The sequence below is a fragment of the Petaurus breviceps genome, unplaced genomic scaffold, assembly GCF_028583685.1.
Source record: "Petaurus breviceps papuanus isolate PSGF00001 unplaced genomic scaffold, PetGlider_PUasm1.0 154, whole genome shotgun sequence".
Lineage (NCBI taxonomy): Eukaryota > Metazoa > Chordata > Mammalia > Diprotodontia > Petauridae > Petaurus > Petaurus breviceps.
Genome location: NW_027185715.1, coordinates 15,794,689 through 15,816,436, shown reverse-complemented (window position 1 = coordinate 15,816,436; position 21,748 = coordinate 15,794,689). Strand labels below are relative to the sequence as shown.

Genomic DNA, 21,748 nt, shown 5'->3' with positions numbered 1-21,748 from the left:
CATAAAAATTGCCAGCTTCTAAACATATTCCCCACACATGGTTTTGGGCAGAAACCTACTTAATTTCTTGAGGTTTTAGTTTCCTCCCCTGTGAAATAAAGGGCTACACTAAATGATATTATTCCTTTTATCCCTCAAGTTCCATGGTTCTGGTCAGGTAGCTATAAGATAAATTATGTTCCAAAGACAGAAGAAAAACATCTTTGGAAATATTTTGTTGTTTTTAATCGTCCCCCTTCCTATTTAGCTCCTCTTCCATTTTCAGCAGATGCCACATGCTATCACAGATAAAATTATGGTGGACCTGGAGTCAGAATGACTTAGAAAGAATCCAGGTTTTAACACTTGGGCACGACCATGGACAAGGCACCTGACCTATACCCACTTCAATTTCCTCCCCTGTAAGATGGCTGGTGCTTGTTAGCCCCACTTCCCAAGGCTGCTTCAAGTCACAAATGAGACCCCAGAGGGTCCTGTAAAGGCTTTAGAGGGCTACCACGATTTTGTAAAGGCTCAATTTCAGGGGCTCGCCATTACTGTGAATGACGTTAGTTTTTTACCCCACTTGACCAAAGGCAGTAATAAAAACAGATGTGGCAGAAAAATAAAAAGTAAATTTCAAACCAGTTATTTTAGGCCTGAGAAAACAAAAGATACAAATAGCTAACATTTCTATAGCACTTACTACATGCCAGCAGGCACTGTGTGAAGTACTTCACAATCATGATTTCATTTGATCCTGACAATAATCCTACAGGGCAGGTGCTATTATTATGATCCTGATTTCAGAGCTGCTGGAACTGACACAGCCAGAGGTTAAGTCACCCAGCATCACATGGCTATTAAGTATTTGACACTGGATTTAAACTTGGGTCTTCCTGATTCCAGGCCTAGAACTCTATCCACCAGGCCATCGGCTACCTAGGCACACAAAACACTTCATAGTTGCAGAATGCTTTATATTTGTGACCTCACTTAACCCTCATTCATCTCCTTTAGTGTAGATACCTTTGGTAACAATATTAATCTCACTTTACCTATAAAGAATTTGAGGCTTTAGATGATTAGTCCAAAGTCACACAATAAGTAACAGTGCAGGAATTTAAACCCAGTTGTTCCAGACTCCCAATTTAAGTGCCAAACTTGGGCCCTTAGGTCCAACTGCCTCCTATTATGTTATTCCTTTTGTGCAGAGGTTCATAACATTACTCCAATTAATACAGTGCTACTATTATAATAAAAGGATAAGTGACTCAGTGGCTATTGTTCTTTGGCTTAACATGGTATTTGTTCCCTTTAAAGCTTTTGAAGGATGCCAGTTCAATACATTAATCAAGCTTACTATTAAGATACTTTTTATTCCAAGAGTTATTTTTAGAGCTTTTCTGTTACACTTCCAAAGATAGCCATAGGCAAGGTAAATCACACCTTCTAGATATATTTTATAGTTGAAGACTAGAATTTCCACTAATTTGACAAGTAAATCTACATACTGTACTTCTGCTTTGCAATTTGCAAATAAAATAACATTAAAATTATTTTTGGCAAAATTCACTTATTACATAAATGTCACAGTTGGTGACCAAGAATAGACTGACAATCTGAGGGAATAAGAACAGAAAATCGGCAGTGCATAATCTCATGTTCCTTTTTAGTTTTCCAATTCCCTAACTAAACATTTGTTGTGGTTAAACATAATACAAAATAATAATATATATAATAAATATAAAATGAAAATAAAGTAAAATATTAAATAAAAATAAGGACCATTATATGCCAGAGGTGTATCTAAAACATTAACATTTCTACACCAAGATTCTCAGCAAGCAAACTTTTAACCATTAAGAACCCTAAGCAAGAAAAACACTCTTCCTTGGGAAATGAAAAGCTAAAGAGAACAGTCATGTGAACTGCTTACAAGTGCCTTCCTCAACTGTTAGTAGTCAGTGTGGTCAGTGCTATGGCACATAAAAAACAAGGGAAATTTTATAACAGCCTTTTATTCACAAAAGTCATTTTCCTCAAAAATTACAATGTCTACTCTGGGCTTAAAATGTGACAATCACTCAAAAAGCACTTGCTAAACACCTCCTTGATGCCAGGAACTGTGCTGGCCCCTGAGCTCTCCAGGAGCTCCCAGTCTAATGGGGAGACAGCGCACAGGCATGCCCCAGCACCTGGCACAGCACAGGCTCATCTACAGATTCCAGAAAGACCCTTCTGGAGATGAAAGGGCAGTGGCTGAAAGAAGGTGGATCCTAACTTTGCTCCAACTCATACAAATGGAGAACAGCAGAGCGGGGTCACAATCCAAGGACCACGAAGCCAAAGCTGGGGATCTTTCCACTGCCATAGCAAAGGTGTAACCAGACCCTACTGCTTAGGACTCACTACTCCAGACAGAGATGACTCCTCTTTTATATAAAGTAAAACCAAAAGTCTTATTTTAAATACTAAAAATGATTGCAGTAATTTTCTATTTGTAAACTAGTAGTTTTAAATGGAACTAAAAAAGGAAAGTTTTACCTTGATCCAGAACCATAAGATTTGGACTCAATTCCATGAAGGCAATCCTGCAAGGAACTAATAAGCACTTTGCAACGATCATCAGCAGATACTTTGGACTGTTTAATTAAGGAAATAGCAGTTACCAGTGTCTCAATAGCACTCCCATAATCACCTAAAACAAACAAAACATTAAAAGTCACTAAAGTTCCAGTAAAACTTATTTTTTTATTTGCTTTAAAACACTATCTACCCCTATAGCAGCACAATGAAGGGCATATTATTTTCTAAAAGCAACAAATATAAAATGACTAGGATTTCAATTATGCATTTTTTAAAAATTCATGATGGCAAAAAGCATTCTGGGTAAATAATTTGCTCACTAGAGCTAATTTTTCTGATTTGGGGATCTTCTTAGCATTAAGGACAAAGACAACTTCAAAGCCCAGGAAAGAACTAACCAGCACTGGCGTCAGACACAGCTCTTGAAATGGCGCTGCTTGAAATCGCCCTGTTTCTATTCATGATTTCTTCAAACTCTGCTTCACTCAATGGCGTTCTTGCAGCATCCATTTCTCTGCAACAATTAAAAGAAACCTTAAATTATGCTTTTCAACTGGGGAAATCCTTTCCATTGTAAACAATTAAAAAAAAAAAACCTTTAGCTACTGTTTCTTAGTCTTACAGATGATGATTTATGTATTCCAGAAAGGGTGGCAATATAAAGTTCTATTTTTTCCTCAAAAAAAAAAAAAAATCCACCAACAAAGTTCAAATTAATTTCACTAGATTTCACCTCCTTCAGTTGAAAAACTATTTTGAATACAAGGAAAACCTTAGTTGTCTTAAGTTTCCTTTTAAGACAGCATGATGAGCACAAGTATGTTCAAATATACACTTAAAAGTTTTTTATGGCCTCTCCCCCTCCCAAAATTACAAAACGAGAAACAGGCCAACATATAAGAAAAGGACCAAAATAACCTCACAACTTTATAAAGCTGTAAAATCGGACAGAACCTCCAAGGACAGCTAGTCCAACTACTTCATTAAACAGATTAGGAAACCTTGAAAGAGGTTAAAAAAAGACTGCCCTAGAAATCTGACAGAAAGAAGCCAGGTTATTTGGTAGCCACATTTGGTGTTCTTGCAGCACACATTCAGACATGACTGAAAGGAGAAGTCGGAGAAAGGCGTATAAACAACTCTTTCTAGCTCTGTCATTAAATGTAAAGGAAAAAAGTGAAATGTGCGTTAGTTCCATTTGTTAAGTATTTCAGTATTGAACTGCTGGCATTCCTTAACACGCTACACAAGGGCAATCCAACCAGGTGACTAAATCGGAGGAAGAGGTTGGCAAGGGAAGGCCACTGACACAGGCTGGCTGCTTCCTAGTTCCTAGGAGATCCCCTGGATGAGAGTTTCAACAACTTGCTCAAAGCTACACAGACCACATGAAGTCAAAGGTGGACCCTGAATCTCGGTTCTGATGATTTCCAAGGCTTACTTGATCGATGCCTTTCCTTAATGCTTTTAACACACAAACGAATAGATAGAAGTTTTTCTATAATCTGATTATGCAATCATACTTTTACACAATGACAATCTCTCCAACAAAATAATCTGTGCACTGCCTAAATTGCCTAATATGCTATAGAAGTATAAGAGGACTGACAAGCAAATAAAGAAGTCTAAGAGAGTAGTTTATCAAACCCAGCCACTTATCATGTTGTTAGATGCAGAGATGCATTCCAAAGAGAGAAGCTAATTTGAAATGAAGAACAGCTGCTTAATTAGCATACAAATTATACAGAATGCTTTGCTTATTTATGAAACAAGGAAAAAATTCAATGACTTTAAGAGATAATTTCATATCAGCTGACCTAACAACAAAAGCAAATAAATGCATGGACAAGTAGAATTTACATTTAGACATGTCAAAGCAATGAAGTCAACTCTCCAAACTGTGAATGGAATAAACGCAAGCTCTTCAATGTGATCACGGACCCAAGCCAGAAAGGGTCTCGTTTCAGACCATCTAGTCCAGTGTCTTCACTGTAACACCCAAAGATGTAAAGACCAGAGTTGGCTAGCACCGCACTAAGTCTCAGCCCAGCCGGTCAATGGCAGCTAGGACCAAGTCCTGCATCCCTGCCAAGGTGGTCTCCCTTCCTCACCAGGGGTGGCAGAAATCCAAAAATGTACAAAAGTGAAATATCTTGAGGCAAAAGGTTGTAGTTAAAGACATTTTTACAGAAAAGGCTTATGAAGCAGGTTCTATTTAAAATTAGATGAAAAGGCATAAATGGCAGTAACATCTCTTTCCCCACAATAGTACAAAACATGTTGCTCTCTGACACACCTGCATCCTAACTTACCTTCCAGGAGGCCCATAGTCACCTCTATCATACGGGGGAGGTCGGCCATATGGGTCGGTGGGTGGTGGACCCCGGCTGTCTGATGTTGGCATGCCGCTGTTGGTTGGTGGGGGAAAGAAAGCTGGGTTCACGTGTGGAGCTGGTGGGGGGGCACCTGGAGGTGGTCCAGGAAGATGAGGAGGAGGAGCAAGTGTGAGGGGTGGCCCCAGAGGGCCAGGTGGGCGAGGTGGAAAAGGGCCTGGAGGCGGAGGTGGGCCCTGCTGTGGAGGTGGAGGGCCAGGAGGGGGGCCGTAGCCTGGCACTGGAGGTGGAGGGCCAGGAGGAAGTGGGCCCAGTGGAGGCTGCCCAAAAGGCTGTCCTGGAAAAAGAACTGGTGGTGGAGGGCGATCACCTCGATTAGGAGGCCCAGCTAATGGAGGAGGAAGAACCTGACCAGGAGGTGGAGGGCCTGGTGGGCCGGGAGGGCCTGGAGGACCTAAGGGTGGACGTGGTGGAGTTTGTCCAGCTACAGGATAAAGGAGAGAGAGAAAAAAAATTCAATAATAAGATACTTCTCACTATCATGCCAAGATTATCCCTCTTAATATATAACCCACAACTTAAATCCTATATTAACTATGAAGGCAAAGCATATTTGCGTAAACTTAATTTTTTAAAAAACACTTAAGCTCTTAAGAGATGTTATTCAAATAAATGAAAACTTTAGTAAAAAGGATTACAATACTCAAGAGTGTTTTTTTAAATGTCTACCTTTCAGTGTATATACACTTCTTACAGTGAAATCACCCACCTTAAATTCTATTCTGATGCCAAGCTAGAAAGTGAAACGAGGAAAAATGGTCTTGAAAGGATTTTTTTAAAGAGGTAAGAAAATAAGACGGATGTAAATATTCTATATATAAAGTCAAGCAAGTTTGGAGAAAAATAAAGACCTTTTAGGCCAAAAATGGGTATTTCCTCTATGCTGTGCCCCATATGCCATGGAATCCTAGTTTCCAGGAACAAAGGCCGAGTTCCTTTAACAAGATGCTTGATCAAATTTCCTGGATTCCAAAAATAGCATAACAAGGAGAGTAAGTCACATTAATAATGCATAACTTGAAAAAGAGAGAAAAGGAAAAGAGGTATTGGGAAGTCAAGTTTATCCATGGTAATTTGAGAAGATTTTTACCTGGGAAAGGTGGGGGTGGCCCTCCTGGTCCGGCTGGTCCAGGAAATCTGTCCCCACCTGGAACAGCCCCTGGAAAACGGCCCCGTCCTCTACCACCTTGTGGAAATGCTGCACGTGAACTGCCTCCTGGAGGGCCAGCTTTACCTTCCCCAGACATTTGTCCTGATTGTGTAGCTGCAAATATCCAAATACTCATAAATAGCATTTATTAAATCAGTTCAGTGAAATGTAACCACTGTTGTCAGGGGTAAAGTCTCCCCCTCCCCATCTTCATTCATAATATACTTAAACTCGTAGATGCCTTGGGCCTGTGCAAATTGCGTGGAAGTGTTGGTTTAGTAGGTGTTCATATCCATGTGATTTCTTAAAGTCTCAGAATCCAGGTTTTAAGGTACATCCAATGAGGAAATGCAAAACCTACTTTCAAAATACCAAGTATTCTGCAGCAGCCAAGAATTTCAGTTGTACAAACCACTCATAAACCACTTATAAAAAGTTCTACAACATAAGAGTTTCTCAAAAAAGTGATAAGACATTTAAATTTTTTTCTATCCACGTTGGCTATATTTAACTGTCATGTTTCCCCAATTAGATCAGATTCATTGAGAGTGCAGAATTTGCCAAATCTTGTTTTACCACGTGTAACAGAAGTACTAACAGATCAATAAATACTGACTAAAAAGATTAACTTAAATCCAAAACTATTTGTACTGTAGTTGCTAATGCTTCAAGATATCAGGATTGCTTCAAAGTCAATTCTTTCTACATATAAAGCACACAAAAACAGTCCTTTTCTACCATTTAACAGCAAGCATGACAGGATTCTGTAACTGTATGATGTCTATCTAAAGGTGAAGTAATGCCATCTCCTGTGTTAAGGGCTAATAAGAAGACATCAAGAAGAAGGATCGTGGTAATTATCAGTACTAAGAAAGACTTAAGGAATTATTGATTACTAAAGTCATCCTGAAGAATACATAAACTTTGTTTTCAGATGTCCAACTGATGACAAACTAAATGTTAAGGTGACTTTCACATCACTTTAAGGTCCTACAAAATATACTGTGTTATTTTTTTAAAAAGGATTGGGGGTGGGGGGAGATGAAGAGGGAGAGTTATGCTTACTTTTCCTGGACTGCATTTCAAATTGACTCAGGAACTGCTTATTACAAGGAGTCACAACAGGATTCTGACCATGTAGTTCTCTTTTAGGCAACAGATCCATTAACTTTTTTGAGGATGCTTCAGATCCAACACCAACAAGGGCAAAACTTTAAAAAAAAAAAAGGGAGGAGGGCAGGAGGGAGAGAGGGAAACGAGAAGAGAATTAGAAAGTAGCCTTGAGTGCAGTAATAAAGGAATTCTTTTGAATGTTTTGAGTTACTCCATGACTACCTGTAAACATTTCTGATATTGGTAGATAAGCTCACAGTTACAGCTAGAAGAGATCTTAAAGATTATAAAGATGAGAACACTGAGGCCCAGAAAAGTGAAGCAGGTTACCCAGAGTCCTACAGCTGGGGGCAAATGGCAAAGTCAGGACTCCAAGCCAGGCCCTCGGACTCTGAGCACTGCTGCCTCACCTGAAGCATCACTGCTTTGGGGTAAAACGGAGGCAGACGGCCCAGACGGACCCTGCTGCCCTACATCTATGACCCTTTCAGCAGTGCTTCTCTTCACTTGCAAATTCAGGTATTAAATATCTAAAACATGTTACTAGAAATAGGCTCATGGCTATTATCGTATACTCGAGGGCTCTCGTCACAAACAATGAATCAGAAAAGCAAAACAGCATCAAGGTCAAGAGCTATTAAATCTTTGCTCTTTTTCAGTCATCAATCTACCACACAGTAAATAATGTCAACAAGAAAAAACAAACAAAAAAAAGCAAAAAGGAGCGGCTAGGTGGCACAGTGAGTAGAGCGCTGGCCCCACAGTCAGAAGGACCTGAGTTCGGATCCACACACACACACACACACACACACACACACACACGCACGCACGCACGCACACACACACACACACGCCGTGTGACCGTGTGCAAGTTACTCAACCGCAATTACAATCAAAAAAAAAAAAAGGAAAAGGAAAAGAATGTCAACAAGATCCTTGATCGACTTCCAGACTCTTCCACTACCATTAAGAAATAATTTGAATATGCAGCTACTTTTCAAAGGTGCTGCAGCCATTCACTCACAAGTCTGATAGATCAATCTTCTTTAATGAAATATGGAAATGCTTGGACATTAAGTTTTTAACTGCTAAGTATCAAATTTCCTAAACATTATTTGAAGAGTTTTAGCTATATTTGTCCGGCAGAAACAAGAACTAAAAGATGTTAGCAGGATTCTGTTTTTCAGGTAAAATAGGTGAATTTAAGCATTTAACATTAGGCCATGCCCTTGATTCCACAGACCCTTTATTTAATTTCAATAGTATAACTTTCAGACCACCCCACCTGCCCTACCACAGTGTTATTTCACTAAAGTAGCTAAATACTGCTAAAGAATAATACTGTTTAACCTACTGGAACTTAATTCTCTAATACAACCTTTAAACCCAAGTTTACTTCCCTACCACAATGTATTTGAATAGACTTTTAGTGGAGATTGTTCACGTATTAGCAAAAGAATATCCCATTTATATAGTGTTTTCTAAGTTCACAAAGCACGTTTCAAACAACCCTACAGATCGTATCTCCATTTAAATAATTAACCAATCATAAGTGGCAGAGCCTGGAATTCAAATCCAAGTTTTCTGCCTTCAAATCAAAAGCTCCTTCTTCTGGAGCACTCTGACTCCCAAGCAGTACAGTCACTTTATAGATCACTCTAAATGACTTCCAAATATGCTGCTTAGAACACAGACTTAAGATTGTTCTCCTCCTACCACTGGTAAGAAAGAGAAATTCTGGTACTTAGTGACCTCCGCTATTGATAGTATAAGAAAGCTGCCTAGCAGACATACAACTAGCATGTCAAGAGAAGGAACCGGAAAGCAGGTCTTTTTCAAAGTCAGCTATCTATCCACTACACATAGGTATATTTTCATTTTGCAAAAAGCTGCTTATAAAGTATAAGTTTATGTATTAATCCTGTTTTCTCATGGTTTTTAAGGATAAATCAAGTATGTTCCTTTATAGAAAAGGGACCTTAAAAATAAAATTTCATCACATTTCAGAATATTTTGTACTTAAGGTGACTTAGTTTTGTCATGTTTTTCTTATGTTATTTTTACATTAAATATCAAAAAGCATAGTAATCTATCACATGAAAAGTATACAAAAAATGGAGGTAGGCACTAATGCTCTCACTTATGTCCTTGGATCCTCAGCAATCGGCACAGTGATTGGCATATGGTAGATGTTTAATAAAGGTTCACGTGGTTTTTGTCTGACGAACTGGCAAGGGGAAGGAATCAAAGTGGCGTGATATTACAAGATGGGGAACAATGAGGATCTATATCAGAATGGCAATTAGAAGAGAGGATGAATGTGACACAGATCTGAAATAGTTGGTGATTTAAGAGTTCCAAGAAATATGGAGAGGGAGAAGACAGCCAAGGATAGAATGTTAAGATGAATAAACAAAACATCTGATTAAAGGAGGAGGAGCAGGAGTATATCATCTCTGAAGCCAAAGAAAGAACACCTAATAGGACAAGAGAGCCAATAGTGCCAAAAGATACAGAGAAGCTGGGGAGGACAAGGACTAAAAAAGACTAAAAAAGAGAGTTAGACAATTAAGTCACTGATAGCTAGTTTTATTATAGTGGCAACAAGCTGAACTACAAGGATTTGTGAAAGAGTAAGCAGTGATGAAGTAGAAAGCTGTAAAAGGTTAAGGAAAGATAGGAATGTAGCTGTCTGGGCTAAAAGAATAAAAGGAAGTCTTCTCTTACGGACCTATGATCTATTTTGTATGCTTGTTACAGAGAAAGACAGAGAGAGAGAGAATGAATCCCCCCTTTACTACACTACAATGTAAGCTTCATGAGAAGCATGGTCCTTGTCTTCATCTAGGCACCTCCAATACCTCACACAAAGTTTTACACACCCAATACTCAATAAACATTTGGAGGGAATTTAATTGACTGCTATGCTTTTCCCCAAGGTACTTGCAAGCAGTGAAGGAGTTTCTGTACCATTCCTTGGTACCTTTGGGTGAGAGTAAGACAAAATGAAAACTCACAAATCGTTTAAAAAATTGACCCTGATAAACAGTGAAAGTGTTAACTAAATTAAAGTTTTTGAATAAGTTGGCTTTCAATCATCCCCTTTCCTAAGGCTAAATATAAAGAGCAAATTATGAGGTCCTAAGAGTAGTAGAAAATGGGATCAAAGGTATAGGTAGAAGGATTAGTTGTAGGAAGAATATAATTCTGTCTGCATGAGAAAAGGAGATATGAGTAGGTAAAGCTGTTGTGAAGTATTAAGGATTGGATGAGTGGGGCTGAAGAAACTCCCTCCAGATAGCTGAGTATCTCTCAGTGAAGTTCCAAGTAAAGATCATCTCTAGGCAGGGAGTACAGCCATGCACAAGTCAGCTAAAGTGAGTGGCAGTTTCCTCTTTTGCAATATGAGGGAGTCAGACGAGATAGACAGTCCCTAAACTGCCTGCTCTAGACCTGATGCTGATATTGAGAAGCTAGCACCTGAGGTAGCTATGAAAAGGCACTGGAAAGAGGGCTATTTTGGCATATGGAATAGCATTAGAAAATTTCACAAAATTTTTAAGAGTTAAAACTCAGAGATAATCTAGTCTAATCTCTTTTAGGAATTCTTTCTACAAAATCCCCAACAAGTAGTCATCTTTGTTTGGAGATTTCCAATGAATGGAAATCTGAGAATTCTCTGGAGGTCATCCACTTTACTTCTGGCCAAATTAATTGTTAATGAATTACTCCATATCATGAAAAGGTCTAAGTCCATGTCGAGGCAACTTCCATCCACTGGTCTTATTTCTACCCTCAAGAGTCAAGTAGAACAGGTGCCAGATATGTAAAGGGATATATAAGCAGCAGTGTTTTTGGAACACAGCTGGAACTGGAGCCAATTGTTAAACTTTCAATGTATTTGCATCTCTGAAATTGGCCACCAATTCAAGTCAGGGGTTGGCTGACTTGTAGTTTTGACTGCCTAGACATAAATGATAATAATGCAGATTAAACTTTTAAAAAATTTTGCCAGCACACTACCCCTTTCCCCCAAGAGTTGTTAAACATTTATGAGCACATCTGTGGATATGGATGACAGGAAGAAGCCCAGTTTAGCTAGAGCATAGAGTACAAAGTTAAGAGTGTGAGGTAAAGCTGGGTGGAGGTAGGGTTGTTTGATAGAGTAAGAAAACATTTTAAGTTGATGCTCTCACACTCAAAATGAGGAAAGAAAGATACTGTCAATGCAAATCCTCTTATCCTTGAGACCCCTACATAGGATGATAAATTACTGAAGTTGCTAATAAAGCAGAAAATCAAAAGACGGTATTTTTCAATAAGAAAAGGAAATGCGAATGTTTCAACTATGTTTTTTATTCTTGTTTGTAATTAAATGAATCCCATTTAAAAAACTGGGACACTTCATAATCACTAGTTTCTACTCAAAGGCAGTTTGTTAAATAAAATTCATACAACTCTTCAAAAACTTAGCTCTGAACTCAAAAGTCATCTGTTCAAATCCAACAAATAAAAGAAAAAATATTCAAAAGCATCTTATTTTGAAAAGACTTACTACATAAGTTTTAGGGGAACAAGTAAAAGAATGCAAGCTTCTTGAGAGCAGAGACTGTTATATTTTTTGGATTTATAATCCAACTCCTCACAGAATGCTTAGTACACAGTGTTTAATATATACTTGTCAAATGACTAATTAACCTTATAGTCTAAAGGGCATTTCTGGAGAAAAAAAAATCAATTTTGTATCAAAAATGCAACCAATATGGAAAAATGAATATTAATGAATAAAATTGGGGGCATAAGGGGAAACACTGATATTAAAGATACCTGAAGAAGGGGAGGATACCAACCATCAATGAATGGTGCATATATGTTATAATTTAAGGGACTATATAGCATATGACGGACCTAATATTTGTAATTCTTTTCATATGACTCATATTGTGATTATAACAATATAAACATGAAAATGCATGTGTTTACACAAAAATGTTCTACTACTTCTATAATAATTTCATAGAAAGATTTAACCCACGCAGCTTAAAATGTCACAAGGAGACAGACCAAAAGGGCTCAGAAAAGCACAAGTCAGCAAATAACGGACTTAAAATTAATCTGTAAAATCTTGCAAAGAAAGATAGGCAATTATGAGCTGTATCATCTCATGTTACAGACAAGGGAGGTGTAATACAAATTTAAAGCAAACTTGCCAAGATATTCAACTAAGTAAAATCATTCCAAGAACCTTTAAGGATGAAAACAAAAGAAAGACTAAAAACAGAAGAAAAATGGAAAAAGATTTGCAAAAGAAATTTAAAAAAAATCGTTTTCTCCTTCAAGGATAATGGAACCACACTACACTTGTTAACATTACAGCCCTTGAGATTGCTCAGAATAAGTAAGAATAACACTAACAAAACAAAAATAGCTGTGTTAGACCAAACAAAAGTATAGGAAATCCTTGATAAAGATGACAGTTGTGAAGATGATGAAAGGCTAAAATACGAGGTACCTCAAGGGAAATATGCCAAAGGCATGGAAAAATTCTTGGGCCTTACTAAGAGGAGTGTGATCAAGAGAATAATCATTACAAATCCATGTCTACTCTCCTACTGTGAGATGAGAGCATTAAAGAACTAGATTTCTATGGTATTCTTTTATAAAAAAATGCTTTATTAACTTCTGATTTGCATCATTTGTTTCCGCCAGATTTTGAGTTACAAATTTTCACCCCGTTTTTCCCTACCCACCTCCCCAAAATAGCAGTCCCACAGGATATCCCCTCCTCCAATCTGCTCTCTCCCATATTTTCTCCCATACCCCTTTCGACTTTTCCAGTGGGTCTCTACGCCTCAGTGCCTGTATATCTTATTTCCCAATTACATGTAAGATGGTATTAATAATAGTATATATATATATGTGTATATATATATATATATATACACACACATACACAATTATATATTTGAATATTTGATTTTAAAACTTTCAATTCCAGATTCATTCCCATCCTTCCTTGTCACCCACTCTTACTGGTTTCTATGGTATTCTTGTAAGTGGCATTCAAAAAAATATCTTTACCATTTCACAATTAACAAAGATATAGAAAGAAAAACCATAGCATCCTCAAAATCAAGTCTGTTTCATTTTTTTCATATATCTGTTACACAGGTGGTGCTTAATAAATGTTTTTTGCTCATTTACAATACTTCACTTCTCTGCCAACATGAATCAGTATTAACATCACTAGTTCAATGAAATGCCATTAATACAATAGTAGGAAAGTAAAAATAAAATTCTTACCCCTTTGACTGGCCATTAGCACGGTTTTCAAAAAACTTTATCTCCAAAATATCATTTACTCCCAAAGAATGGACTGCTTCAGTTAAATCTTCATCAGTTGTCCACTGCAAGACATTAAATTTAAAATTCAGCCATAAAAATATATTCAGTTTCACTGCTGCTTGTAAAAAGCATTCTAAAACTTTATGTAAAAATAAAGTTTACACTGATACTATTCTTTTACCAAATGAAATTGTTTCTCTTCATTTATTCCACAAATACAACAAAAATTAGTGAACTAAAGGACAAGAATTAGAAATTATAAATAAACACAATTTTGTGGAATAGTATAAACTCTAAATTAATGTGGTAAACGGACTGACAAAAATGATACTACTGTTAAGAATGCTATGTGTTATAAATATTAGTTGTGTGGCATAAACGTTAAAGGATATGATTGGGAGCAGTATCATTTTTAAACATCCTCTTTCTTCACTGGTTAAAATACAAATTTTACAAGTTTCCCCTTGCCTTCAAAAGCATAACCTTTGAGTACAATCCTACACATCATCTTTGGGATCTCAGCTAAGCAGAGATTTTGCACCAAAATGCAATTAAGTAACAAGATTGTCCACATAAATCTATGAAACATAAATGTACAAGTTGTCCCTTATTCCTGTGCAGTGACAATGGCAGAGAAAGAGGGCAATGGATGCCAAGAATCAGTTTTCAGACAGCCAGCCTATACAGTCCAGACAGTAAAGACTCTAAAGATGAAATCCAAATGCTAAAATTGTCTACAAAACTAGAAGAATTGAATATCAATCTTGACATTCTTGCTAAAAATATAGTGAAAAGATAACTTATAGGTTCAATTTTTAGTGGCAACTAAAGGATGTGGCTTTAATATACAAAAACAAGAGGTGTCATTTCATGCAATATTAGGTCATCTCATGCTGCAGTGTCAAATATAAAGTCTACTATGGAGTTAAAATAGTAACTTATGAACCATTAGAAGAGGAGTAAAAAAGCTTTATGAAAAACTCAAAAAGATATTCAAAATTGTATTGACATGCGGTACATGATTTAGACACAAAGGGTGTTACCATAAGCAAATTAAGGGAGCATGGAATAGTTTGCCTGTCAAATCTATGGGTAAAGGAAGAATTTAAGACTAACCTAGGACCAAACAAAAGCATTATAAATTAAAAATGGATAATTTTGATTATATTAAATTAAAGTTTGCACCAAAAAACCCAATGCAACCAAAATTAGAAAGAATGCAAGTATCTCTGAAAAAGGTCAACTTTCTCAAATATATAGAGAACTGAGTCATTCTCCAAATGATAAATGTTCAAAGGATATGAACAGAAAGTTTTTATCCATTCATGAAAAATTATCTAAATAAGTAATGAGAAATGCAAATAAAATAACTCCGAAGAACCATCAGATTGTCTATTACAGAAAAGGGAAATGATACATGTTTGAGAGGATGTGGGGAAATTGGGACACCAATGCATTATTGGTGAAGTTGTGAACTGATCCAACCATTATGGAGAGCAATGTGGAATTAAGCCTTAAGGGCTATAAAATCCTGCATACCCTTTGAACCAGTAACACCACCTCTAGGCCTCCCAAAGGGGAGGGAAGAAAAAGGACCTATTTTTACAAAAGTATTTATAGCAGCTTTTGTCATGATGGCTAAAATTGGAAACTGAGAGGATGCTGATCAACTGGAGAATGGCTGAACAAGTTGTGGTATATGATTGTGATGGAATACTACTGTGCTACAAGAAATGATGAGCTAGACGCTCTCAGAAAAACCTGGAAAGCTCCTATGACCTGATGCAGACTGAAGTGAGAACCAGGAGAACAGCATACACAGTAACAGCAATATTATACAACGAACAACTGGGAATGACTTGGCTATTTTGAGCTATATAATAATCCAAGACAATCCAAAAGGACTCATGATGAAAAATGCTATCTGCATCCAGAGAAAGAAATGACGGCATCTAAATACAAACCAAAGCATACTCTTTCTTTTGGAGTTTTCTTCCACAAAATGATTAATATGGAAATGTTTTACATGACTGCATATGAATAACCTATATCTGATTATACATCATCTAAGTGGGGGGAAGGGAGAAAAGGAGGGAAAAAACTTGGAACTCAAAACTTTTTAAGAAGCTAAAAATAGTTTTTTACACATAATTAGGGGAAAATATTAATTTTTAAAATTACATCAACACATACTTTGATACAAAGGTAGATACAGGGCAAGAAGGCATAGGACAAAGGAACAAGAAATGATAGCCTCATGCCTATGTAACATCCACGTCTATTTCAAGAGTCAGGAGATAAGGTAATGGTGAGTATTAAGTAGCACAAAAAAATAAGTGATTCTATCTTAACAGACAAGAAACAAATGACTGATAATCCAAAGCTCAGTCCAAACTGGCTGCCTGTACTTTTGCTGTTCAGTTGCTTCAGTGGTATCTGACTCTTCATGACTTAATTTGGGGTTTTCTTGGCAAAGACACTGCAGTGGTTTGCAGTTTCCTTCTCCAGATCATTTTACAGAAGAGGAAACTGAGGCAAATGGGTAAATGACTCAGCCAGGGTCACACAGCTAGGAAGTATCTGAGGCCAGACTTGAACTCAGGAAGATGAGTCTTCCTGACTCTACATCAGGGACTATATCCACTGTGCCCCCTAGCTGGCCTAGCTATCTGTAAAGCCAGACTTTTAACGTTAGACTAACAACATTCTGAATAAAAAAGAAGACATGGCATGTAATAATAAAAAACTTCAAGTTGATATATTTAAATAAGCTGCTGAGGCTGAAAAAGTGAAAATGATGAAAGGAATAGACACTGACCCAGACTGTCACTATTCCCTACAGAAGATTAATTGATGTGTAAACAAACCCCAACAATGAGGAGACCAAAAGCCTAGAAAGTAATTCGGCCCACTAACAGTTGATGTCTTTAAATATATTACCACCCCCCATCCCCCTCTATCTTTTTTGGAAAGGCAAAGAACTATGGGTGTAAAACTATTGTCATATGCAGAAGTATTCATTAGTTTTACTGAAGTGCAGTTTTTTTCAGTCATTTGTCTTTGCTACAAGGGAAGACTCGATGGCTTGGGGTTATATTCAGAAATGAATATAACATAAAATGAAAAAAGACATAAACAAAAGTTTAACACACGACCTTCTTGACAAGAAAGAATGGCTGTCAAGGATAACATCAATTTAGAACAATCTCATTTGTAAAAATCTTTTAAAGGAAGATGATGGAAGAGTATAAGCAGGAAAAACACTAAAGAAGTGTTAAAAGAATGCTCTAAATCACTATTGATTAGAGAAATGCAAATCAAAACAACTCTGAGGTACCACATCTCACCAGTCAGATCGGCTAAGATGACAAAACAGGAAAATGACAAATGCTGGAGAGGATGTGGGCAAATTGGAACACTAATGCATTGCTGGTGGAGTTGTGAACTGATCCAGCCTTTCTGGAGAGCAATCTGGAACTATGCCCAAAGGGCAATAAATACTTTCATACCCTTTGATCCAGCAATACCACTCCTAGGGTTATATCCCAAAGACATCATAGAAATGGGAGAAAGAGCCATCTGTACAAAAATGTTTATAGCAGCTCTTTTTGTGGTGGCAAAGAATTGGAAATTAAGGGGGTGCCCATCAATTGGGGAATGGCTGAACAAGTTGTGGTATATGCATGTTAATGGAATACTATTGTGCTATAAGAAACGAGGAACAGACAGACTTCATATTTACCAGGAGAGGCTTAAAAGAACTGATGCTGAGCGACAAGAGTAGAACCAGGAGAAATTTGTACACAATTACAGACACAACGTATGTGTGATGACCTACTTCGATAGACTGGACTCTTCTCAGCAATGCAGTTATATAAGTCAATCCCAAAAGACTCATGATGGAGAGAAATATGTGCATCCAGAGAAAGAACTAGAAAGAACTAAGATTATATCCAGGTGGAAGCAAAATACCTGATCTTTTTCCTTCTCTTATTTGGTTTTATGTCCTCTTTACCATTTTTCATTCCAGCTCGCACAATCCGTCCTTATAACCTGACTAATGTATAATGTGAAAATATTTACAGATCCTACACTTGACTATAAGCCACCATGGGGGGGAGGGGAGGGAGGGGGACAAAATGTGAAACTCAAGGAATTGTGGAATTGAATCCTGTAAACTAAAAGGAAATAAACAAATTAATAAAAAAAAAAAAGTGTTAAAAGGAAAAAGGATTTTACAGAAAGTTTGATTTGAGACCCAAATAAGTCAAATCAATCATTTTTAAAGCAGTTGAAGATAAAATTAGAAGAACACAAACTGATGAAAAAAATCTGTCACGATTCCTATAAGAAATTTCTTATTGCATCAATAACAATGGAAGTACCATATTCTGATTGTGTTAATTGTGTTATAATCCTTGAGGAAACAAAGATGGAACTCCTAACTCATATGTCTACTTCTCATGTCAATATTTTTCGAGAATCCTAACATATATCAAAAAGGTGTGAAAAAGTAGACAGGAATAGGCAAGCTTTTGCAAATTATATTCCACAGCAGACCACATCTTTACAATCACTCAAATTAGAGAAAGGGGGTAGCAAATTTAAGATTCCTGTTTGCTTTTTCTAAAAAAGCATTTGGTCTATGGTAAAAAAATTTTTTAAGATCTAATAGTCTTGATCATTTAGTTATAAATATAAGGCACAGGATGAAACGGAAATATTTATTAATGTCATGGAACCTATCTACCACATGGAAGGATTCCCTTCAGATATAAGAATCCTCTAGCTGCTATTAAAGGACACTGTACAGGCTACATCAAGCCCTAGGACATTTCAGAGGCTCCTAAATGAGATCCATAGTTCTAACTATCCACAAAGAAAGAAAAGTGGCTAAGAATGCCCATTATCCAGATAGCCACAGAACTGGCCCATGACCATATATATTCTGGGCAGGCAGCACAGATGGACAATTAACGGGACCCAGAACTGAAGAGGAAGAGTACAGGCTGGAATGAACTACAAAACTGGATAATATTTTCAATCACCCTAATTTCTCCTCAAATATTAATCACACAATTTTTAACACCATTATTTTTAGAATATTTACAATATTCCAACACTGAGAATCATGGAATAAATGTTACAATCTCAGACAAATCAAAACCGCAGGTCACCCAAAGGACAACTGAGAAATTTATAGTGGGTATTGATAGGCAAGAACAAATTACCACTGACAAATAAGATGCACAGAGCAGAGCAGAGTTATTAGAGATTTATAACTGGCAAAATAGTTGGGCCAGTAATATAATAAATGACAAATACAGACTGATTTTCTGAGTGGGGGCAATGCTACCCACATAATATAAAGCATCTAAGGGGAAGGTCTCCAGAACGATGGATGGACCCCTATAGTGGATTTATAGGACCTGGACAGAAGTCACCCAAAATGAGAAAGCAAGGGTGGGCTGCAATTTGCACAAATGGAGGGAGTAATCACATCAATGAGATAAAGATATTCACTTAAGTATACATATCTATATTTTTCCCTTTAAAAAGGAAACAAATTAAGAGGTATAGCTTATCTGAACCTATATAGAATTTCTAAAATGAAAGTAATCAGATATGGGGGAGGAGATAAGAGAATAGTATTCTAATCCTGATACTTCTACTAATTAATCTTGGGCAAAACAATGTGTCTGGACCTGTTTCCTCATCAATTAAATAAGATGATTAGATCAGATCATCTGCTAAGTGGCTTTTAGTTATTAAAGTTCCATGATTATACATTTTCAGGCCTGGCAATGAAAATATTTTTATGAAATAAATTATCTTGTGAAACCTTTTTCCTTTAAAGTAAGTACAATAAGATGAATCTGAATTAATAAAAATTAAGTGGAATATTTTAAAAAAGAAGTGCAGTTTTATAGAAACACACCCCGAGAAAATATTTCTAATTAAAACATCCTAAGAGACTGCCTTTAGGTAAGTTTCTTCTAGGGATACCCAGTTGCACTTAAGAAAACAAATTGTAGCTTTATTATTTAAACATGTCTATCAGAATCCCAGAGAACATCCAAATTTGGCAGCAAAATCTGTGTCACTAGTGTACAATGGCAAAATTCCAGTCAATAAGAACTAGAAATGAAAGCCTCTCAGCCCAATTTCAAAAAATACTTTGAAATCAGAAAGCGAAAAAAAGCATCATACCCTTTTTCCCTTCCTCTAAAGTTCCATATCCTAGTTTAAGAAATGAGGTGGATTTTTCAGAGTAGGAATGGAGTGTTTGAGGTAAATTAAAGAGATATGAAAAGAGTAAAATGGTAACTGATTAATCTTTTAATTAAAAAAAAATCTCCACACACACTCAAAAACTCCTTGACCTGCACTTAACTGAAGTCTCCTCTGGCTCAGGTTTAATTACCACAAATTAGTCAGAGTCTGAATTTTATCATGTACAGCAATAATACCTCTCTATTCCTTCCACCCACCAATCTATTCAGGAATAAAAAGCAGGGAAAAAATTTTAACTAATTTCACATTTGTATTTTTAAATGATTAAAAAATTTCAACAAAATCTGAATGAATTCATAATCAATAAATAGCTGGTGTAGCAAGCACTTACCCATGTAAGATTTCCAATGTACAATGCAATTCTCTTTCCAGTATATGTATAGACAACATTTGGTGCTGATCCTTTACCTACATCATCGCCAACAGATGGTGGGAGAGCATCCATGTAATCGCGATCCTCTGGGGCATCTCCATTATTTGCAGATGGAGAGATGACATCATCATACAAATCTATCTGATCATGCCCACCATATTCAGCTTCCTGAGATACAGAAACAATGCTCTAGATTACATAATACTCAGAACACTACTAAAAAAAAAAAGGTTGAAATATAAGCATATTGTACTTAAAAAAAAAATATCTCACAGAAGATAGTTAAGGACCCAAACTTCTCAATACAAATGTTACCTCAACTTTATGGAATAGATGCATTCGTGAAAGATGCCTGTAAAGGAAAGTTCTGTATAATGAATCTTATTTTCCCATTGACTTCTATTATAAAATTGGAGGTTAAGTTGCTCTGGAAAAATTTAACATGAAGACAATAAAATACAAACATAAAATTTTGATACAATCATAGTCTAAAAAGTCGCAACATAGATAAGCTATTTTAACATTTGCAACAATACACTGAAGGGAAAACCCAACAATTACAACCTCATACATCACTAAGATCCAGAAATCACAGCTTTTTTCAAATGCTCCCTAACGTTCTAAATATTTCTTTTAGCTGCTCAAATTCAGTCTATTAGCTGTTTATGAAAGTTGCTGACTTCTACAAATGAACATATCAATCTTGGTCAAAGGGAAGAGATGTGGAAGAATAGCTAAGAATATGATTTAAAATGTAGCAGTAAATGAAAAAACTGGGAAAAAAACAGATGAAGTGTAAGTAAAATTCTGTCACAACTGCCACAGATTAAACAAATGGTTATGTTGAAGTATAATGTTATGAATGTACTGCTATAAATCTCATTCCCAATCAACAGGGAATTGATTTCTCTCTCTCTCTTACTGAAGTTGCAAAAGAGGAGTTGTGAAAGTAAGATTATAGTAGTGATTTAAGGCCACAGAGTTTACTGAGTACTTGTGGTTCATCTACAAAAGGTAGGAAAAAGATACAGAGGTGGAAGAAACCATAGTCTAGTCTTGTTCCTTCATGTTTTTCAAATGAAGAAAGTTAGGGAAAAAAATTTTTAGTAGTGAAAATCACGGAGGGAGAACATTTTCATGGTGGGGGGGGGATAATTCTGTATCTGAAAGGAACTTGCTATAAGTGCTAACCTCTGGCACCCACTATATAAGTAACCTACCTCATTGACAGGAAAATAAAGTACCATAAACGGCCATTTTTCCTCACCCTTTCCTCCCTCTAAGATGCTAGCGTTTATGTATTTTTGTTTTTGTGGCAGTAGGATGCATCTGAGATGCAAGAAATTAGAGGAGATTGAAGACAATTGCTGAACGAGAGAACTGTGAAAATCTGAAGACACAGCTAACTTTCTCACTATTCTTCTACAGTGAAAAATACTCTGAGAAAACCACATGAAGATATAGTTATATGAAAAACTCCCAGAGAAAAACTTTTGGTACAGTGGTAGCCAG

General features: G+C 36.6%; 1 protein-coding gene across 5 annotated transcripts in view; it reads right to left on the bottom strand.

Moving 5' to 3' along the window:
* The window catches only part of CPSF6 (cleavage and polyadenylation specific factor 6), a 41,980-nt gene that overhangs the window by 14,092 nt on the left and 6,140 nt on the right, over positions 1-21,748 (bottom strand). For 3 of the 5 annotated variants that reach the window (XM_069081171.1, XM_069081188.1, XM_069081181.1), the window contains exons 2-9: positions 20,195-20,404; positions 13,528-13,631; positions 7,177-7,322; positions 6,052-6,225; positions 5,813-5,923; positions 4,881-5,385; positions 2,967-3,082; positions 2,527-2,680 (exon numbers count right to left, since the gene is read on the bottom strand). In XM_069081171.1, coding sequence (XP_068937272.1) covers positions 2,527-2,680; positions 2,967-3,082; positions 4,881-5,385; positions 5,813-5,923; positions 6,052-6,225; positions 7,177-7,322; positions 13,528-13,631; positions 20,195-20,404 — 1,520 coding nt within the window. The remainder of the gene's footprint in view (positions 1-2,526; positions 2,681-2,966; positions 3,083-4,880; positions 5,386-5,812; positions 5,924-6,051; positions 6,226-7,176; positions 7,323-13,527; positions 13,632-20,194; positions 20,405-21,748) is intronic. The other 2 variants (XM_069081198.1, XM_069081208.1) reach the window with 1 other exon arrangement.